Genomic DNA, 23,519 nt, shown 5'->3' on the forward strand with positions numbered 1-23,519 from the left:
TTGATCTCTGAAAAATAGAACAAAACCCACCCATCTTAAGAAATAATTATCTGATGTGCAATAGGTGGCTACATGTGCTTTTACTGGTCATTACATCTGCGTTATATTTTATCATGTTATTATGCTTTTGTATTAATGTTAAATTGCCTTACAGATCCTTTTGAACAGAAACACAAGATATAAATATTTAGTTAAGTTCTTTGGCCTAACATTTGTTATAGTTAATGTTTAGCCCAAACGAACAAGCAATAAAAAGAGGAAAGAAGAGGTATGTCCATCCTGAAGAAGCTATGTGACTGAATTTTTATTTATTAAAATTTAGGAAGCTAGCAAAACAAGGCAAAAGATATTAAAGCCACCAGAATGGACCCTTGGTAGCATGATGGATTGCCTCATGACTTATTTTTGACATTAGGTATGCTCAGCTGATTATTTTATTTATAATGCTGTTTTATGGAAGAAAACATTCCCCTCCCCCAGGTGCCAAAATAACCTGGCCAACTTTTAATACTATAGATATTCCTGAGGGAAAGTTGTTGTTGCTTTATTTTTTCTAATCTTCCACTATTTTCCTCTTTATTATTTTTAATTAAATAACAGATATACAATCAAGAATAGCTTCTCCACAAAGATTCCCATCTTCCCTTTTTCATAGGTAAAATGCAGATAGTTATGAAAAAAAGGTTTTCTAGATTTTCAATACTGAATTTATCATTGTTTCATAAGGTTTGTCTTGTTTTTAGGCTTAATTTCTCATCCCTCCTGATAGAGATATTACTAAATGATCTCACATTCAGACAAACAGAAATGTACTGTTTATTTATTTGTTTATAAAACTTGATTGCATTTATTGTTGGATTCTGCTCTCAACAGTTTTTATTTTATCTAAATGGCAGTAGTTTTACAAGTTATTGTTGCTTTTAGTATTGAAAAATGAAATCAATTAATGGGAAAAGTTTTAAAACAAATATATTAATACATTCTGATATATTTTGTATTCCCACACAGTGTTCTGAAAACATCCTATGTACTTACTGAGAAATCAAAAATGTTTTCAACAATCCAGTGTGAAAAAACAGTATTCTAGGTAAATTTAGCATTTTAGTATTTTTTGCTATTGTTCTATGGATTTACTATTTCAGCATAATTGATATATGTATTCATGTGATAATTTATAAGTATTATATTTGACACTGGTTACTGCTCACTTATTAATTGTAGTTGTTAGAAAACATTTAAAAAGGTTTAACTAAACTCTTTGCAATAAACCACAAAGTTAGGATCACTGCTGCAGTCACACCTCAGGAAGTGGATAGGCAGCTGTAAATTAGCTTATTATCAAGCAGGTAATAACCCAGTTACTTTAAAATGAGGCAGATTTGTAATTCATCCAAGAAGATTTCACATCAATTAAAAAAAGAGTTGTTTCTCTAGGAATTATTTCCCTAGGTTTGTAACTAAACATCCATCCATTGTTTAGCACTTACTGTGAAACTGAGCTCAAAATTATAGTTCTCTATAAATTAATACATAAATGATACAGTAGCAAATGTGCTTAACTTCTAGGGTAGAAAGCTGAATGTCACAAACTCCACTCCCAGAAGCCCTCTGGGTCTTCATACCCTAGACCCACCTCCTACTTTGGGTTGCGCCTTGACAGTTCCCTCTACCACCATTTATTTTCCAGGGATACCTTACCTGTTGGCCATTCCCTGCGGTCCCTGAGGAATGGTTCCATATTACAAGTACAATTTAAGGATAATATATCTTCATGCACAGCCTGAGATACAAAGGAAATCTGAATTTACATGCAATTCCTGAACTTGAACAGAAAAATAAAAGAAAATTAAACATAGCACAATACATAAAAAAGAAAAAAATCTAACGCAAATTTCCTGGGTAGACTGGCTATCTATTTCAACCAAAATAACAATATCCTGCAGCAAAGGTTCCTCTGCTTCATTTACCTAGATCACTTCCAGGAAGTGGATAGGCCAGTGTAATCGGGCAATGGTAAACCCCCACTTTTGTCCAGCCCCAGTCCACAGACCTTCCGTCCTTCTTTTTAAACCAACCATCACTTTTTTTCTTATCTCCAGCAGAATGAGGGGCTGGGGTAATCTGTATTGACCAAGAACCATGTCTAACTTGAGGAAATGTGGATTGGGATGTCTGGAGTCTGCACAAGGAACATGTATTTTAAATTCTGTTAGCTGGTAAGGCACTACATTCAAAAGAGGTACCTTAAAAGAAAAAGATATCTAACAGGATTTTAACAGGCAGCAACACTAATAATGAAAGTATATGGGAAAAGAAGTAATATAAGGTTTAAGTTCACATCTTGGAGCTGATTTTCAAACCGTCAGTCAGAGTATCTCAAGGAAGCTCTGCCTATCTAGCATTTCAATCATCTTTAAAGACATTTCTCAATTGTTGGAACTTGAGGCAGACTAGGTATAATTCTGGAAGTTTTCCTAGGAATTCTTCATAATTTTTGGTCAGTTTGATTTTATGTGTATATTAGGATAACAGTATTTGTCTGTTTTATATTCCTGTGCTATTAACTATATTTTACTTTTTGTTATTTTGTTTTTAATGTTTTCAGAATATACCCCCCCAAAAAAACTTTGGTGAATGGATGAATTTGATTCATAAATATAATCTAAAACTTTTAATAATAGTGGCTGAACATAAACATAGTATCCTTTTGGAACATCTGCAGGTAGTGGGAGTCACAATGTTATAATGGTTCTTTCTCTGTTAGCAGTTCTGGTCAATGTTGAAGTTGAGCCCAATGCCCCTGATTTGTGAGGTGCTGCAGGACTGACTCAATGCTCTCACCCCTATTTAACCTCATGATGAGGCCACCAGGTCAGGTCATCCATCAGTCTGGGGTCAGGTATCATCAGTATGCTGATGATATACTCAGCTGCATCTCATCCCCAAGACAGTTAAGCAATACTGTTGAAGTCACGACTCAGGGCCTGGGTGCTCTGCTCTGAGGGTCTGGATGGAGAAGAACAATCTCAGGCTTAATCAAGAGCCTTTGCACAGGTTTATCTTGTGCACCAGTTGTGCCTTTTTCCTGACCAGGATGCCTTTCTTATGGCAACTCATGACTTGGTCATATTGTGGTTGAACTACTACAATGCACTTTACATGGACTGCTCTTGAATACCATTTAGAAACTACAGCGGGTCCAGAATGCAGAGGCACAAGTAGTAATGGGCAAGCTGTATCATGCCCATGTAAAACCCATGGTTTGGTACCTACACTGGTTACCAGTTGGCTTCCAGGTGCAATTCAAGGTAATGGTTACCTTTAAAGCCCTCCATGGCACAGGGCCAAGTTATTTGAGGGATCATCTGTCCTATGTTTTCTGTAAGTAAAGTTGGCTCGCTTTAGGTCCCATCAATTAAGCAATGCCATCTAGCGGGAAGCAGGCTTTTTCTGTCTCAGCACCTGCCCCGAGGTACAGCTTCCCCGGGGGGATTCGTTATCACCCCTACTTTACCAGACTTTAAAAGGGCACTAAAACATGTATCTTTCCCCAGGCCATGAGTTAATGTAATTAGAAGATCTTTTTTCTCTGTTTTTGTCTCTGCTAGTGGGGAGAGAGCTGTTCATTATTCCTCGCTGATGACACTATCTTTTGGGTTTTATTTTGATTTTATTATTCATATATTTTAAGCTGCCCAGTCAATGGAGTTGGGTGGCCTAGAAATATAACTGATTGATAGACAGCCTGACCACAGTGGCTGGTTTGCATATATTAAACCATTATAGATGGCAAAGGACAGAAATACAGAATTACTGTTCTATCACATAATCTATATTTCTTGAGCATACAGTGCCTTAGATATGGTTTGGTTTTATTATTTATTTATTATTATCCCTTTAATATGCTTTGTTTTGGAAGTCATTATAAAAGTTATGTATGAAAATAGATATGCTCCATTAATTTTAATTAGAATTTGTAAATATTAACATGAATAGTCCTTTCTCTTGTTTCTTGCAAAATATTATTCCAGTGTATATTAAAAAATCACTATTATTTGCTCTGTATCAAAAATCAGATTGGGACAAAATAATAGTACCAATATTTCCTTCAATTTTCCTTGATTGCCTGAATTTTAAGAGTTTTTAATTAAAAGCTATGTTTAAATGAAAGCTATGTTTAAAGGGAATAATAATAAGTTTAAAACTATAGTTCCAGAGTTAAAGGCTACATTTTCAATAAGCTTTCTCAAATATCAGGTACTAATATCCTTGACATCACAAAGGTATTTAGGGTTACTATGAGAATATATGGCTTAGTTCTACCTTTTCTCTTAGTTCTATCTTTGTTCACAATAATAGTGAGAACATATAAAATGAGCAGTTCAAAGTCACTTGCTATTTTTGTAGTTGTAATTTTATAACCAAAATGATTAATAGAAACAGAGCAAACGAATAATTAAATAATCACACATACCTACTATTAAGTTCCTGAATGTTATTTATAAATTATAGCAAAAGAAGTCTATCAAATTGACAATAATAGTAGAAATCATTTAGCAGATCACGCCAATACAGTGGTACCTCGAGTTACGAACGCCCCTCCTTATGAATTTTTCGAGATATGACCAGCTCCGGCCCCAAAAATTTACCTCGACTTGCAAACTCCACCTCGACTTACGAACTGGATCCGCGGCCATTTTCCCTGCTGCCACGCAGTCGCGGCTTCCTGTGGGCGAGATCGCGGTAGCAAGGAGACGTTCGGTGAGGCTTGTGGGGTGTTTTGTGGCGTTTGGAAGGTGTTTGGTGTGCTTGTCAGCATGGCTCCAAAGAAAATGCAGAGCAGGCTTGGCAAGAATAAGGCTCTGAAGAAAAAAGTGACGATCGAACTTAAGAAGGATATTATAGAAAAGCACGATCGTGGTATTTGTGTGACTGATCTGGCCTTGGAGTACAAGATGGCGAAGTCGACCATCTCGACTATTTTCATGTTTTTGTGGTTTAAAAAAAAATGCATATGTTTCAGAACTGTTTAACCGTATGTGTTTACATTGAACCTTATGGGGGAAATTTGCCTCGTGGTGCGACCAAATTTGGAGGGCGGATCCCTATTTACATTGAACCGTATGGGGAAATTTGCCTCATGGTGCGACCAAATTCGGAGGGCGGAACGGATTAACCGTATTTACATTGAACCTTATGGGAAAATTTACCTTGAGTTGCGACCAACTCGAGTTGCAACCAGAGTCACGGAACGGATTAAGTTCGTAACTAGAGGTACCACTGTATACCACTAAATATAACTGCTGCATAACTGAAGACTGAATTAAATCTATGTATGATAAAGAGCTGGACAACTTAACATTAACTTGTTAAAAATCCTTTTTAAGAAAATAGAAGAAAATGATAGTATGTCAGTAACTATTAGTGTGATATGTAAGTGGAAAATGTATGCAGCAAGGATTTATTAATGAATCTCCCCAAGATGCTTGCATTTTCCCACTCAGCTAAAATATAAATGAAATATTGTACATAAGATACCAACTAGTCTTTATGTACCATTAGCCAACAAGTTGATTTATATGTCCTTATACCACACACCATTGGAATTTAACATAGAAACAGGTGGTTTCTAGAAAACTATTCATGCTGTTTAACACAGAAACAGGTGGTTTCTATAGAACTAATCATGTGGTCAAAAACAACCAATAGCAGGTTATTTTAATTCACAAGGTGGAATTTTCCAATGTGGCTGTGAAGGAATAGTTTTTAACACACTTTAATCTATGTACTGTGACCCTGCTTCCCATGTAATAAATGAACACAGGGAAAGTTGTGTACAAAGTATATAATTTGACTTTAAAATTCCATGTTATCTGTATATAAGTGATATTTAAAAGAATCAACCAAAGCATCTTGAGTATCTGCTTAAATCCATTTCTTCCTATATGTATATGAAGATTAATAGGGAGTTATAGATGTATGTTGATAAACTAATTGTTTATGGTCTACTTGTTAAAACATATTGCATAATATGAATTGCTTCCAAGAAGCAGTAATTAGAATTCCACACAGAATATCTTTAGCCAGTAAATATTTCAATCAATATTTTGAAATACATTAATATAATAAGTTATAATAAATATAGTGAAAAAGCACATATAAACAAATACAATGTGCTTCACATATATAACTGCTTACTGTTGTCCTACACTGAAAAAATGGACATATGGCTGGTCTCTGATGTTCTGGCCCTTGCAGCACCTCAGCATTCATATGATCATGATCTGGGCACTTGTGTCACAATTGTGATGTCCCAGGGGCCACAGTCATATGATCACCATTTGTGACCTTCCCCACTGGCTTCCCACAAGCAAAGTCAATGGGGAAGCTGGCAAGGAAGGTCACACGTCATTCTGGTTAGTTGCTCCTGCCGCAGCAGACACACCCTGCCCACGCGCAGCCTCTGCCAGCCCTCCCAAGCCCTCCCGGGCCCCCCCATCCTCCTTACCTGGGACTTCCACTGCTTCCTGTTTAACAACCCACCCATTCTGAGGTTATGACAACCAGGACTGCCAGGATTGCCATCACTAAGTGATGCAGTCACGTGATATCGCACTTATCATCACTTAGCTACGGCAATCCTGGTCCCATTTGCCATCATAACCTAAGGACTACCTGCAATCAGAATCCTTTCTCTGGCTTTCTATACACTTACTATACACTTTTGAAAAGTCCACATTTTGCTTCATCTATGCACCTATGCTCCCCTTTTCTAACCTTTACTTTCTATTTTATACATTCCTGTTCACAACATTCAGTTCTCCAATTCTACCTCCCTCAACTATCTTAAAGATTCTGATCTCATAAAAAAAAAGGCTACTCCTCACCATTAGAGCCTACATTCAGAAAGGTATCTTACAATCCTTTCATATACCACTGGTTTTCTTTCAAATCTATCCTGCAAACCTATTTGAAGCCCATAATAACTCCAATCTTTCAGACCTCAAAAGCCACATCTAGTACTGCATCAGGGCCCAGACACTTATCTATGCACGCACACACAACCCTCTCTCCCCCTTTGCCCACAGAGATTTTGTTCTAAATCTCTATGTTACAATTTTCAGCAAAGAACTAATGCTCCACAACAACCCACCAAACAGCAACTTTGGTAATCTGAACAAGTGCAGCCCAATGTCCAATATTCCATATTTAGCCAAACTGTAAGCAAATGCAACGGTAGTGTAGCTCCAAAAAATGTTAATAGGAAATTGATTATCTAGGCCCTTTTTAGACTGGGATTAGACCTGTATTTGGCATAGAAAAGCCAAGGTTATCCTGTTAGATAAGTTATCTAGAGCTGAGTGTGATCCTGTTGATCCTGTTAGGTTTATCAGTGGCTTTTGATGCCTTTGACAGTGGTATGTTTTTGGAGCACCTGAATAAGCTGGGAGTGATGTTTTTGCTTCCATCCTTATTTATTTGGGTGCTATTGGGGGTAATACTTAACAACTGTCAGGCCTCCCAAATTTTGAGGTGCATTTTGCAAAATCCCATCCTGTTTCTTATTTAATAACTCTATGGATATATATCCATGCACTACTCTTTAAGGAACAGGTTCATAGTCTGGAAGTCCTCCTTGTTCCAGAGCTGATACTGAATAAAAAGTTCCCCTTACTGTCACCAGCTTTGGCTGATTAACCAGCTATTCTTCCAAGTCTAATTCAAAGGGCTCATTTTGGTATATTAAACCAAATTACTTGCAGTCCACCCCACATTCTTTGCTCTTCAATGGGCACTTTCTGCAGGTTCTACCATGCCCATTTAATAAAAATAGTAGCCTGCTTTTTACAGGGCTCATACTTGGAATAAATTGTTACCAAATGTGAAATTGGCCCTCTCTGGGGGTGGGTGCACTTAAAGTCTCCTTTTACATAAACCTTCTTACAATTTTGAAGATTTGGGCATTTAATTTTAGAATTGCTCTAAAATTTTAAAACAGATGTTGCCTACGTTTGTACACTTAGATCTATTAGAATGGGCACTAATTTAAACTAATGGAAGAGAGATGAGAACAAATGAACAAACAGGACAATGACATCAAAAATTGTTTTACCTAATTCAAGACTGGAAAAACCAGTTAGCTGAAGCCAAGAGAAAGTTATGTCTTAGTCAATGTGTTCAAATTATTCATGATCTGGAGATAAAAAAAGGCATAACACAGCTATCTGCTAATTGCCATGTCAGTATTTTCATAATGGGGACAGAAAAACTTTAGTATAATAGATAAACTGAAAAATACATACAAAGAATTTTGAAGTCATATATTTATAGAGACCATGCATCCTGTATTTTCAATCTCAAGTCAAGTCAGTGTTAAACCTCATCTGAAATATCAGAAGGCCTGAAGACACTCCTAGTGCCACTTACATTCAACAGTTGCAAGGTGCAGCAATAGCTTGGAACTGGAAGTCCTGTCTATGATGATTTCCATATATATAATTTTATTAAAGATTTTTTTAAAAGGAAGATAAAAAACTAATAAAAAGTAAGAAAAAGTAAGAAAAAGAAAAGAGAAAGCTAAAAGTACAAGAAAGGAGAAAAAAGAAAAATAGGGAAGAAAGAAAAAAGATACTAAAAGTAGCTTCCAATCTTCTTTAGAAGAGTTATAATTATAAATTTACCTCTTACTGTATGGTTACAATATAACTCTCTTCTTTCTATAATCTATCCTGCCTAATCATCAAAACCATAAATCATACATTCATTTTTTTCTGTGTTATGCAAAAAATCCATAAAGGATTTCCAGTAAGCAATAAACATATATTGTCTTTTCTCTGATCAAAGAAGTCAATTCAGCCATCTCAGCAAGTTTCATCATTTTTACCAACCATTCCTCCATTGTGGGTAGTACCAAATCTTTCCATCTTTGTGCATACAATAATTTCGCTGCCCTTATCATATATAAAAGCAAAGTTCCATTACTTTTTTCCCAACTGTTTATCTATCAGTCCCAAAAGACTGGTCTCAATCGTATATTAATCTTTAAAATTCTCTGAATCAATGGATATATTTAAATCCAAAATTTTCTAGTTTTTTTACATGTCCACCAAACATGATAAAATGTCTCTTCTTGTTGCTCACATTTCCAACATAAATTCTACAATGATTTCCAATTACTTCAGCAGCCATTTTTAGGTTAGCTACTTATTCTAACATGTGTTTTAGGCCAGAGATTCTACAACCATTTCAGTAATTAGAAAATCTGCACAGTGGGACAGAGGAGAGAATACTTTTTTGGGAGCATTAAACATTCTATTATGATGCCATTATGATTGTTGTTGTTGTTGTTGTTTAGTCGTTAAGTCGTGTCCGACTCTTCGTGACCCCATGAACCATATTGCGCCAGGCCTTCCTGTCCTTCACTGCCTCCCTGAGTTTGCTCAGTTTCATGCTCATTGCTTCAGTGATGCTATCTAACCATCTCATCCTCTGCCGTCCTCTTCTCCTTTTGCCTTCAATCTTTCCCAGCATCAGGGTCTTCTCCAAAGAGATCTCTCTTCGCATTAGGTGGCCAAAATATCTGAGCTTGAGCTTCATTATCGATCCTTCCAATGAGCAATCAGGGTTGATTTCCTTTAAGATTGACTGGTTTGACCTCCTAGCAGTCCAGGGAACTCTTAAGAGTCTTCTCCAGCACCACAGTTCAAAGGCATCAATTCTTTGGCGCTCGGCCTTTTTTATGGTCCAGCTCTCACAGCCATACATTACTACTGGAAAAACCATAGCTTTGACTATGCTTTGTCGGCAAGGTGACGTCTCTGCTTTTTAATATGCTATCTAGGCTTGCCATAGCTTTCCTTCCAAGGAGCAAGCTTGCATAATTTGCCATTATGATGCTACAGTCCAAAAAGCAAGGGAAAAACAAGTCTGGAACACCCTCAATTATTTAACATAGATGGTTATATCCAACAATGAACTAGCAGAAGATAATTCAATACAACCAATCTTTCTCTACAACCCCAAAGGCAAATTTGGAGGATGGGCAGAAGCTACTGAACATTATGAGCTATCCAGTGGCCAAAAATGAATTGGTTTTTCATTGAAAGAACAATTGCCAGAAATAAGATGAACGCTGATTATGCCTATTTTCCCAACAGATTTCCTTAAGCTAAAGACTCAGATAGCAGATGATAATACTTTTTTTTTTGCCCAATATTTTTGCAAGTTCCTGGATAGCAGTTCTTAGTAGATGCTATCATGAATTTATTAAAAGTCTTGACTGTTTTCATCAATGGCATCCTTTCAAAATTCTCATAGAGTAGCTGTGAAATAATTAGTTACGAAAAAAAGTATTAGGTGATTTCAGATGAGGACTTAAAACTGTTACATTCCCCCCCCCCAAAAAAAGCAGTATTTATTGTTTTACATTATTAGGATACTGAAGAGAAAGGATTGTGAATACCATTATTTTTCCAAAGTTTTTTTTCTTTTCTATTTAAAGAGACTGACAACATTATTGTCACATGTTTACAATCTTTTAGTATTTCAAATTAATGCCAGAATATATACTAGTAAAAAATATAGAGAAAACAGCTGTATTAGCAAACAAAAATACCCTTTTCTCCTTTTTCAAACCACTGCATATATTAGTACTGTATTCTGGTATAATATAGTTTTCAATTAGTATATTGAAAATTATATTATACCAGAACTCTTCCTTTCTTTACAGTATTGGCTATAACATGTCTATCATCTTGTTGTATTTAACCACTTAAAGCAGCAACTGCAGTCACCAACATTTTTAAAACCATTTAAATTCTCAGACAAGTTTGCTTTCAAAGTATTAATACAGAACCCCTGAGAGATCAGTAATATTTTGGGTGTATTTTTCCTTTAGATCTTTTTTTAACACTTTAGCTTCAGACAAGTCATATACAAAACAAAGATCATAGATTATACTACAGTTACCTATACTTATTTGTAATAGGTTATTTTAATTTCACTAGAAGCTACTCTTACTTAAAAAGACTTCCTACAGACTACCATGTTTTGTTTTGTTTTTTACTTTACTAAAACTCCAGAGATCTACAGTCACTGTTGTAAACCTGTGAAACGTGGAAGCTGCTCAAGTTAAGACTGTTCAGGATTTTAGCAGCTTAAGTAACCTCATATAAACAGAATGACTAGACATCTACCGACAAGCTCCCTTCCTATAAAACAGAAAAAAAGTTTGTAAACTATTGTGACGGCCGCCTTCTTAAACGGAAAAGAACAGCACCAACTTCACAGGCATGCTAAGTCCCGTTCGATACGTTTAGATGGATTAGACTGCAACGCTCAAGCCACCATGACAGAGCTACAGACATGAATGAAGCGCTTTGTGGGTTTAGAGCCTCAAGCAGTTTCATTCCAGCGGCCTCCCATTCCCCGCGGAGCAATTTGTAGGTGAGCAGCCACCCCCACGAACCACCGAGGCGCCCGGGAAGGCCCGTGAGAGACGGGGAGGGGCCGTCGTCCCCAACGCCGCCACGCTCCTCAGGTGCAGCCGGAGGGAGGGGAGGGGCGTGGCTCTCCTCCCGGGCCGGGCCGGCCCCTTCCTCCCCAGCGCCGGCCCTCCTGACCCAACGCCGACTCACCTCGGTGGCTGGGATGTTCACGACACCTGTCGAGCGCCTTTTCTCCCTCAGCTTCCTTTTCTCGATCTGCCCTTTTCCTTTCCGGGCGCTGGGGCCGGAGGAGCCCTTGCCCTTCGCGGCCACTTTCTCCTCCTCGGGGGAAGTTGGCGCCGCGCTGGTTTTGCTCCCCGGGGGCTCCGCGCCTCCCGTTCTGGTTCCGGCTGGCGGCTGGGGCTCCTTCGGGGTGTTTCTGGCCAGAGGGATGCAATTCATGCCGCCGCTGCTGCTGCCATTGTTGTTATTGAGCTCGGCGGTGGTGGCAGTGACGCCGCCGCCGCCGCTGGTGGTGGTTGCAATACTGGTGGTAGCTTTGCCATCGCCCACCCCCGCTGGCGGTGCCTGCTTCGCCCGCATCTTCTCCCGCTTGGCTTTCCACTCCTCCAAGAAATCGGTCGTGGCGGCGCCGCTGCCCCGGTAGCCCCCGGTGGCCATGTTTCAGGGAAGCTGCCGAGTTCTTCGCGCCCTCCACCAACGAGCCCCGACGTGGCTGCCGGCCCTCCGAGGTTTCGGAACCGAACGGACGGGCAAAGCAGTTGGCCGGCCAAGGAGAGGCACCGAGCGGGGTGGGAGACTCCACGCAAGCCTCTGCAGGAAACAAAAGGGAGCGAGTGAGGCGACCGCGCTGTCTCCAGGGAGGTGCTCCTCCAGATCCCCAGGGCAGCCCCCCGATTGGGTCTCCCGCAGCCCCTCGTGCTCCGCTCCTCTTCTCCCCCGCCCCCCATCCCCGTTTACCAGCAAATCCGGAATCTGTCGGCTTCTCAAATCCCAGCCAACTTTACACGCTGGAACGGCTGTAGTTCACACACACCCTCTACGCGCATATCTTGCAACTCTTTTCACGCGCGAGGTACCTATACAAGCTGCTCCTCCCGGACCTCTCCGCCTCCCCACCCAAATGAAAGCGGACGGAGGATGGGGCGCCTCGGAGACAGGCAAATATGCTTGTCTTAATCTAACCTCCCCGAACACGCACGCGTTTCTCGCCTTTCCACGGGCTACACAGCTCCCCCGCCAAGCAGTTTCCTTTCCCCAGCTCCCGGCGCGGACGAAGTTTTGCATTCGTCGCACTCGGAGCAGCGCCGTTCAAGCGCGGGGGCAGGCTCGATCTTACCCTCAGATGCTGCCTAGGAAGAAGTCTGCGGGGGCTGCGGCTTCCCCAGGTGAGTTGTCGGGTTGCTGCGCGGAACTCCCGAAGCGGGTCCCGGAAGAATCAGCAGCACTCCCGAAACTTTCCGACTTTCTCCCATAGGGCGGAGAGTAACCAGGCGAAAGGAGCCGAGGCGGGAGCGGAAACTGCCGAGGTGGCCCTGACAATGGGTAAAGGGGCGTGGAGAATCCTCCCTAACCCTGAGCGCCTGGGGAAGTAACTCCCTCCGAGCCGAGTTCCTTATTGTAACCTGAGCGCGGCAGCGCCTGTTTGTTTTAACGACGCCTGCGATGCCTCTCATGACCGCCCAGGTGACAGAAAGCTAATACCTGCGTTCTTCTACGGTAGCATAATTTCTTTCGCCTGAAGTAAGACCAGTTCAGAGGAAGTAGTTATCAGGCGTACAAATGTTAGCTTTGCATTTATGAGACAAGTACTGTAGAAAGTCTGTTCTGAGAAACTGAGATCCGCCTCCTGACGCACCATTTAACATTTCGATGTTAACTTTTTGGGCAGGATTGTTATGTAAGCTAAAGCTGTTGAAATTCCGTTTTCTATACTGTACAGCAGTTCACAGTGGGGGAACCCTGCCTCCTTTTACATCTGACTTTCCTAATTGTGTTTAAATGATGAATGAAACTTTAACCAGGAAAAAAAAAAACCTTACCGACATAACTATTTGTCACAGATAAATTATGAGATACTTACTGACTTGGAGATAGATGAAAAAAGGGCACATTTACACTATTAAAGTACTCTTGAAACATGTCATTAGATTTAGAAATGTTACAGTGGAATTAGAATGGGTAATTGAGTGCTTGATTGCTAGGGAGAAAAATCAAGCCAGACTTAATAAATGCAGCTCAGCAAAAAGGAGGTGATTAGCACTGATGGCTACCTTATGAATAACAGAAGTAAATAAGTGTCTTTTTGTGATTAATTAAAACTGAAATTTTATTTGTGGGAGTCTTCTCTTCTGATTAATGATAGTGTATCATTTGTTTAACAGATGTACTGTAACTTTCTCCCAATATCTCAAAAGTTATGTGGGAATTGATACTGAATTGATTTTACTATATAGACATTTAACAGAGTAAGGTTGAAAATCCTATGGTCTTTGCATATCTCTCCTTGCCTGATCCTGTGCTGACTCCAAATCTTATTTTTAGTGAGTTGTGATTAGGAAACACTGGTCTAAATCAGCAAGATTATATGTATAATTTATATCCACCTTTATTTTCTACAACTCAAGGTGTATTGTCCCTTTCTCCTATTTTTCCCATAACAGCAACCCTGTGAGGTGCATTGGGGTGAGAGAGATTACAGGTAGTCTTTGGGTTATGACTCAGCGATTATTCAAAGTTACAATGGCACTGAACAAGTGGGACTTACCACTGGTCCTCAGAGTTCCGACCATTGCAGCAACTCCGCGGTCACGTGATTGCGATCCAGGTGGTCAGGGCCCGGCTTACAATTACAATGTTGCAGCAAGCCATGGTCACATGATCGCAATTTCCGACATTCCCTGCTGGCTTCACACAAGCAATGGGGAAGCCAGCAAGAGGTCGCAAGTCACTCCCACTGCTTTTTCTGCCTCCTGTGTTCTGTAGTGCCTGCTCAAGGCATCCCCACCCGACCATGGCATCTGCACACCTGTCTGCGCTCTGTAGCACCTGCCCATGGCACCCACCCACCTGTAGCCTTCACCTGCAGCTCTCACCTGCTGGCCTGCTTCCCTGGGACTCCCACCTCTTCTCACTTAACAACCCGCGTGGTCCTGGGGTTATGATGGCAACTGGGATTGCAGGGATTTCTGTTGGTAAGCAATGTGGTCATATGACATTATGCTTTACTACTGTATCACTTATCAATGGAAATTCTGGTCCCAATTGCCATTGTAACCCAAGGACTATGGTTTCATAGTTTCTGGTCCAGCATCTTAACCACTACACCAAAGGTAAGCAATCTATGTGGCCAGTGCAGTATTTGAAATTTATTTATAAAATTTAGTGTGAATATTATAACACTAATATTTATACATTCCATATTCCATGGATGGCTTTCCTGTTCATAAAATGATGTGTTATTACAGTAGAGCCTTACATATGTCTTCAGAAAACTATTCTATTGGCTAGGTTCACACATCATAGAAGTTGAAATCCAATAACACTGTGTTATGGCTTACATGATGTGTTAAACCAGCCATTGCTTGATAGGTATTAATAAAGTGAGAAGTCAATAAGAAAATGCCTAGCAGTCTTCAGAAAGCGGGATTGATAATTATTGAGCAGAACAGTAATGAGTAAAAACACAGTCTAGCTGAAGTACATGACGAAGCACTTTATTTCCTACTTATGTCTTTTGGAAAATGAACTACTCTCTTCCTTTGATGGTTATCAGACTTAAAATTGCTTCCTAAACACCAATATTGTTGAGATGGCAATAATACATATTCACATTTTTTGTGATATATTTTAAATGTTTCTAAAAAGTCAATATTTTCCCACAGTTCTTTTACATAGAACAGGGATGCAAAATGTGTGGCTGAATAGATGGAGTGAAACGTTTTGTCTGCCTTTTGCAGTTTGGGAAGATTTAAAGGGCAAAATTGAGCCTTAAGCATCCTGGATACTTCAGGGTCAGATACCATCAGTATGCTGATGATACCCAGCTGTATAACCAAGCCCATGCTCCATTGGAGATGCTGTTTATATTCTGTCCCAATGCCTGCAGGTTCTTGGAGTCTGGATGGTAGAGAACTGGCTCAAATTGAACCCTAGTAAGACAAGCTACTGTTTGTGCATCAGGATTCTTCCATGTCTCCTGTGTTTTCTTCTGCATTAGGTTGCACTGCCCCCAAAGGAGCAGGTGCATGATTAAGAGGCCCATCTGGATTCACAGCTCCTGTTGGATCAGCAGGTGGAAGCCATGGCCAAGGGCCTGTTCCGGAGTTGCAGGTGGTGTGCCAATTGTGGCCTTACTTGGAGTAGGAGGGATTCATGCCCTCATTACCATTCATCTAGACTACTGCAACTCACTGTACATGGGGCTGCCTTTAAAGACCACCAGGCTTAGTTGGTGCAAAATAGGTGCTTGCTGTTGGCATATTACAGCTATTTGCAGGTCCTGCATTGGCTTCCCATTAGCTTCCAATCAAATTTAAAGTGGTGGTTTTAACCCAAGGGTCCTCAAACTCATTAGCTCATTGACCCCTTCATGAAGTTTCAGATAGTTCATTGATCCTCAAACATTTATTATATGAAAATAATTAAATTAATACTACTTTAATAGTACTACTACTACTACTACTAACAACATCAACTCCTTGGATAGTCCCATCGGCCCTTGGGTGTCAGTATTAACCACTTTGGAAACCCTGTTTTAACATACAAAGCCCTTTATGGCTTGGCACCAGGTTACCTACAAAACAACATCTCTCCACTAGAATCAGCCCAACCACTTTGATCATGCCAAGAGAAACTGCTGGTTGTCCCTTATTTTTGAGAAGTTGGGAGGAAGTGAAGCTCAGATAAGTGTTTTTCCCCCCCCTGAAATCAGGCTAGTCCTCTGGAATGGCCTGCCATAGAAAGTGCAATTGGCCTCTAACATACTTATCTTTCAGAAGCTGCTAAAAACAGCTTTTCTAAAAACAGCTTTTTTTTCATTTGGGGGCTGCATACCAGATACTATAAGTTTTTGTATTTTTATTTCTATCATTATGTATTGTGTTGTTTTATGTTCTGAGCTGCCAAGGGTCTGCTTATGATTTTGGCAGGATATAAACAAATAAATAAATAAACTCTTCCAAGATATCAGCAGTTATAATTTGAATATGAGATCAAAATTACAATCTCATGTATGTTTTACTTTTTTTACCAGTAAGTAGGAATTGGATCAGATTGCATGATTGTTTTCTGTATCTGAGCTCCATCATTATATCTGCATTCATTATTATAGATATTTCCCAGCACTAAAAAAACAGCATATTTTAAATTCCAAAAACAGTCACTGACCCCATGGTCTGTTATTGATTAACTCAAGTTATGTTGTGGTAAGGCTGGTGAAGTGCCCATTGCAAAAATGCTGACTTAAGATGTTTGCCTTTGAATAGTGGTATCTCTTAATGGGAGCTTTTGGGGATAACATTTAAATAAATGTAAATATAGTTTTTCATGCTCTTTTCACCCACATCTTGGAATAGTGGTATATATTTCCACCAGCTCTTCTTCTTATATTTTTCCAAATATTTAAACAAAACATCTTGCCCATCCCCCATTTTTAAAATATCTTTCTTCTTAGCTCGTGCTTGCTTTGCACTGATAACATCTTTACTTGTAAAGATGTAATTGTAAAATAATGTTTTCAAATGAAAAAATGGTCGATATTTTCCTCCTTCTGGATGTAAGTTCTTTCTTTTAGGAAAAAATTAGATCTTCTATTTAAAACTGGAATGTAAATAAAGTGTGTTCCCAGCCTGAAGAATTGTTACCTCCAGCTGTCCTGCCACATGAGGATCTTGCCTGGGTTCAGATGCCTTGACTGATACCAACTGGCATAGACCACTAAGGGGTTTGTGGGACTAGTGGTGTGTCACAATCCATACTTCGGGCAATGTTACATTTATTGGTTCAGATTCAACTGTTTCCCTATTAGTAACCGAATGCTAGCAGTTTAATGTTAGCAGCATGAAACCTAATTTAGAACAGATCTTGAAAAAGTATTCTCTCTGGTTTTGTGCAGTTAGAAAAAAAAAACCTGTGAAGTGTGAGCCTTTCTATATTTACTTGAAAGTAAGCCCCATTCAACTGTGGGACTTCATTTTAAATCAACTTGTAAGCGAAAAGTTGGAATTAAGAATAATTACCCCCAATAAGTAGTACATTTATTATGATGGACACCCTGTTGTTATGACCAGCCTTCATAACTATCCTTCTCTGCCTGCAAAACATTAGAAGCAGGTCCTTTAGTTTAAGAGTATGAAATTGCTTAAAGTGCCATACACTTAAGGGGGAAGGGCATATCAAAATGCCCTTACATAGCAAACAGTACTGCTCATTTTATTAATTTATTCAATTTGGATCCTGCTCACCAACCAACCCTGAGTGTTCACTACAATAAATAACATAAAAACAGCAGAATACCAAAAAACCCCAAAAACTATCAAGTACAAAATAACTATAAAACAATCACAAGATGGCAATCCAACAACAAAGCAAACATAAAACATCACAAATGGGAGTAGCATTCACCCTACTCCAAGGCCTGGGTAAATAGTGAAGTCTTTAAGGCTTTCCAGAATGTCATCACGGTAGGAGCAGTATGGATTTCAAAGGGAGCCTCATTCCAGAGGAAAATCGCCACTACAGAGAAGGTGCACTTCCTGGGTCTTGAAAGATTACACTGTTTAATCAAGGAGACCTGGAGCACCCCCACTCTGCCAGATCATACCAAATAGGCAGAAACCACAGAAAACAGGTGGTCACACTAATAGCGGGGCCCTACAAGCACCTTGAATCTTACCCAGATGCACAGTAGCAACCAAAAGTGTGCCGAGGCAAGCCCATCACTGCTCATGCTGCTGTATTCTGGACCAGTTGAAGCTTACAAGTGGTCTTCAGGGACAGCCCCATGCAGGGTGGGTTGTAATAGTTGAACCATAAGGTGACAAGGGTGTGAGTGATTGTCTGGATAGCTAGAGAACCCACAAATTGGACATCACTCCTGACTGAGAAGTGCAACCCCATCCAGGAGTAATGTTGGAAAATCCCTGGATCTGGAAGGTTCCAGCAGCCACAGCCACAGCCATTGGTAGAATGGAGTTGGAGGTAGTTTTTTCCCACCCAGGCCCACGTAGCTTCCAGATACTGGGACAGAATTTCAAAAGCCTCATTTGGCCAGCCTGGGGTTGAACCAATTGGGTATCACTGATGGAGAGTTGCAGATAGAGGTCTGCCCTGAGCTGCATTGACTTGAGAGGATATAATTGATTTTGTTTGTCTTCCAAATGGCAGTATTATATAGTCCAGTGCCTTTGGAGGACTTTGAATTTCTGAGTTTGCTATATCCATGTTGTTGGTTTTTAAAGAGGCTAAATGTAGATCTAAGCTTTGTTTCCAAATAAACAGATGATACAGGAAATAGAAGGAGATGGTCTCTCAGTATTTAAAAGGACTTGATCATGAGGACTTTTGGATTTTAAAATTATCTTGCTCATTAGTTCCATATCAGTATTGGTTACAAAACCTGAGCTAAAATTCTGTATAATTTCCATAGAAATAGGCCTCCCTGGAACATCTCTAGGATCACATAGAAATACTTGATACTCTTTTTTCTCTTAAAGCACGTTTCTAGCCCTTAAGGCTACAGTTGTAAAACTTGACATAAAATGTCACAAGTAAAAGAGCAGGCAAAATGGGCTGTTATTTCAAATACACTTGCATCTCTGCAAAAGTGAATTAAATTACATGAATCAATAAATATAAGTAACCTTACTTAATCTGCATAACGCTGATAACTGACTGAAATAACTACCAAAATGAATTACTATCATAATTTCAAGATAGTCTTTTGGAGATTCTGAGGGAAAGTTAACACAATATATAACTGAATGAACAAAAGACTCATCACTAGAAGTAAATATCACCTTTAAGCAAATTAAAGGTTTTAACTTTTTAATTAATAGGTGTATCAATTCAGCTGAACAAAATAACTATTTTAGGGTAAGAACCCAGTTTTCTAAAAAGTCACTGTTAACTGCATTACATCCCTTTTTTATTCTTCCAAGTTTATTTAAGTGGTCTCACAGTTTTCATTTATCAGTACAACAATCTTGTGAGGTAGCTTGGGACTGGAAGATTGACTATCTAGTGAACTTGAAAGGATATTCTGTCCTGGATATTGAGGCCTGAAAGATAATTAAGCTTGAGTTAAAGATGGATGTATACAGCCCTTTCTGTGTCAGAATCTTGGTTGTATTTCAATATGGAACTTTAGTTTTCCTAATGTGTTAATAGTCAAAATAATTAGCAGTATGGAACTTCCCTTCCATACTGGATGGTTTAGTATGTTTCTTGGGACTCCATGCTTTTGGAGCTCCATGTTCCTCCCACTTGTTGTGTATACCAAAAGAGAGCCTTTGATGCAGTGGTTCAGATGCTGGCCTAGAAACCAGGGTACTGTGAGTTCTAGGCCTCCCTTAGGCATGAAAGCCAGCGGGGTGACTTTGGGCCACTCACTCTCTCTCAGCCTAACTCAACCCACCTCACAGGTTTGCTGCTGTGGGAAAAATAGGGGGCAGGAGTATTAGATATGTACACTGCCTTGAGTTATAATATATAAGAGTGGGATAAAAATCTAATAATAGTAATGTGTACATCTGCTTTATTGCTCTCCACATATAAGCTTTTCCTTAGTATTTTTTGCCCGTGCAATGTAGAAATAGTACAAAGTATATTATAAGGATAACAATACTGAGCTCCTTGATTTTTTATTCTACTTTTGTTGTTAGAACTAGAATGACATTGCTATTAATCTGATTCTGTGTGTGGATTTACTTCACAGAAACATCTCTTTCTTTTCATTCATCAATTCATACACTTTACTATTTTATCCTTTCACATCCCAAATTGCAATCTTCCATATGCCATAGTTTATACCAAATGAGCCCCTAAGTGTTGACCTCATCTAGCCATCATGGTGTTAGTTAATCAAGGCTTTCATATGCCTTTTTTTTTTTTTTTTTGTAAAATAGAAGTGTAGTCTCAATTGTTTGCTTTATTCATTCCTGACAATTGAGGTTTAGTATGGTGTTTTCCTGGTGAGGCTTGGGCTGTTATAGCATGTTTCTCACTACAGGGGTAGGATCCAGTTTAAATTCATCTGCTCCATTCTTTTATTGATTCCAGGCAGCTCTGGGACAGATTTTTTCCAAACCTGGTAGATCACCTATTTGCAGCTGAGATTTGGAATAATCAATATTAGATACCATGGCCTCTAAGTGTCTGTGTCCCATGACTAAGCCTATAGTGCTGCACAGTATACAGTACACAGAGCTTTTGTAGATGATGAAACATAAGATCAAACATCTTGAACAATATGCTATGGACACAGGAGTAAATATGACAGGATAGAGTGGAGGTATCATTATAAGGCTTATGCTATATCAATCAAGGAACAGTAGGAGTGATCAGATTCCTCCCTGGTTGCATTCATGGAGAACCATTCAAGGAAACCCTTCAGATCTGTTGTGTGAGTGCAGTTCTGGCAAGCAGTTTGATACTATCTGAGCTCTATTGTGAGGTAGTCTTTTCAGAAAAATCCACTTAAATTTGTCTAGGGTTTTTTTATCACTTTGGACAATAATAATACTTTTTTTAAAAGATTTTTTTTTATCCTGCCTTTATTATTTTTATAAATAACTCAAGACAGCAAACATACCTAATACTCCTTCCTCTTCCTGTTTGCCCCACAGCAATAATCCTGTGAGGTGAATTGGGCTGAGGGAGAGTGACTGGCCCAAAGTCACCCAGCCGGCTTTCATGCCTAAGGCAGGACTAGAACTCACAATCTCCTGTTTTCTAGCCTGGTGCCTTAACCACTAGACCAAACTGGCTCTCAGGATCCTTAGGATGTGTATGATACCATTTAATAATCTCTGTACAGTATTAAAGCCCAATTATGAGTAGCTCAAAACATACTTATTTACCCCAGTCCTTTAATGTACTATCTTATGTATTACTTTATTTGTTCCATTTTTAAAATCATCCCTTCATATTTCCCTTAAAAGAGTTTGGGTTACTCTGAAGAAAGCCACCAGATAGGAATCTGAGGATTCAATAAGTGTAAGGAAGTATATAAGCTTTGCACTCTTATTGCCATTCGGTAGGCCTGAGCTTGGGCTGCCCAATGAATTCCAAACCCAGTCCTGATGTGAAATCCAGAAGCTCCTGAAGGGCTGATATGGATAGCAGGAGGGTCACTACACTGACAGCAAGCCAAACTTGTTTCTGTGGCCCACATTCACATACAAACACAACAGTTACCAATGACCAGTTACCTTTGGGACTGTGCTACTGGTCATTGCTGGAGTGTTGCTATTGGCCATAGCTACCCCTTTTCTCCAGTCTTGGTCTTGTGGCTTCTGCAGGACCTGAAACCCAGAACAGATCACCAATGGGGCCACATACCCCTTTCTGCCTAACTGGATCTCAGTAATATGTGCAGGTCTGCATGTTTATCCACCACCAAGTCATAGATAGATATTGTCTTACTATTTACAGACCCAGTTTACCAGCAACCTGTTTTTAGGCCTGTGTTTTGTAGCTGTCCTGCTTTTAATATTTCAGTACGTATTTTTATTTTATCTTACTGCCCCGACTCATTAAGGGGGTAAGTGGCATATGTGAGTTTTGAGAAAAATTTAATAACAAAACATCTTCTGTAAAAAAGTAGTTACTCCCACATCTAAGGGTTATATTGCTCCTAATTTAGCAGAAAATTATTTTGCTCTGGATAATAGAACCCATGTTCCTTAAAAGCAATCAGGCTACATGTCAGCATCTCATAGCACTGTTTAGTGCCAATGTTAGTGTAGCCCAAAAATCTGCCTTTGGCAGTGAATAGCTGTAACCATTCTTTTTAAAGACAGAACTCTCTAGAAGAATTTGCTTGCATCAGTACCAAGCAAGGGAGTTATTATTTAGCTGTGTTCTAACTTGTTTAATTGTCTCAACCTTAGACACAGCATTCCAGCTGTTGCCACCTTCTAGCTTCAAAGATGAAAATGCCCATGATATTAATATCAATCCAACAGTTATTGGCTCATTGTCAATTCCATCAGAATCGTGTTTTTACAAGTTTGTAAATACGAGCTCTTCCACCTCTTCCACCCCCACCCCATTCCAGTTAACTGCTGTGGGTGCTTTCATACTTAGCTCTTTTGTATTAATTTTATGTTAAGTTCCTGAAACCCTATTTTTGTATTATGCTGTAAGCAAAGGAACAGTTAAATTGAGCTTGGCTAGATCTACCTTTCGTCCCGCTTGTAATGTTTAGACATTAAATCTAACAATTTAAGCAAGATTGTCTAAAAATGAAACCAAACATATAAAAATGATCTTAGCCAAACTCATGTTTTAACAAAGCTAAAAATGTATACAGAAACTTGAAAGATAGTTAATGGTAGATGCTTATTTGTAATCTTGTATTTTTAACAAGAAAAAGATACAAATGGTGTCACTTTGTATTAAATGGGAAGTTGGGTCCTGTAAGCTAACCATTGTTTACACCTTGCAATTGTGGAAAAGTGAGAAGAGGTAGAAAAATATAATACATGGTTGTTACTAGTCTAGTACATCCCAGCTCCCCCTCTGAAAACTGATTTATTAATTACAATGGATAGCTTCATATAACATGCTAACTTCAAACGAGGCAACCTCCATTATAATTTATCATAATACATGAACCTAGACTCTGTCTTAGTATTATTTCTTGAGACTAGCAAAAAAGAGTGTTTCTGAGGTTAGAACTATGCCTATTATATATGTGTGCCATTTCTACAATGTACAACCAATCTCCTACTTGAAAGGAACAGAATCCAGGTCCCATTTTAGGCATTTATGCAATGTCCTGATTAATCCATTCTTAATGTTTATTTTTACTGAATTACCACTTCTTTCTGACTAAATTATACTACTTAA

The 23,519-nt window shown here is 39.2% G+C and overlaps 1 protein-coding gene across 4 annotated transcripts in view; it reads right to left on the reverse strand.

The window, feature by feature from the left end:
* Positions 1-23,519, reverse strand: part of PAWR (pro-apoptotic WT1 regulator) — a 69,561-nt gene that overhangs the window by 42,048 nt on the left and 3,994 nt on the right. For 2 of the 4 annotated variants that reach the window (XM_088141847.1, XM_088141848.1), the window contains one exon: positions 11,637-12,260. In XM_088141847.1, the coding sequence (XP_087997973.1) occupies positions 11,637-12,107 (471 nt within the window). In that variant the 5' untranslated portion in view covers positions 12,108-12,260. Of the gene's footprint in view, positions 1-11,636; positions 12,261-12,786; positions 12,965-23,519 lie in introns of those variants that run through there. The other 2 variants (XM_088141849.1, XM_088141846.1) reach the window with 2 other exon arrangements.

The sequence above is a fragment of the Python bivittatus genome, unplaced genomic scaffold (assembly GCF_059951505.1).
Source record: "Python bivittatus isolate LINGU-HERP-01145 unplaced genomic scaffold, Pbiv_v1 ctg000330_np1212, whole genome shotgun sequence".
NCBI classification, from domain to species: Eukaryota; Metazoa; Chordata; class Lepidosauria; order Squamata; family Pythonidae; genus Python; species Python bivittatus.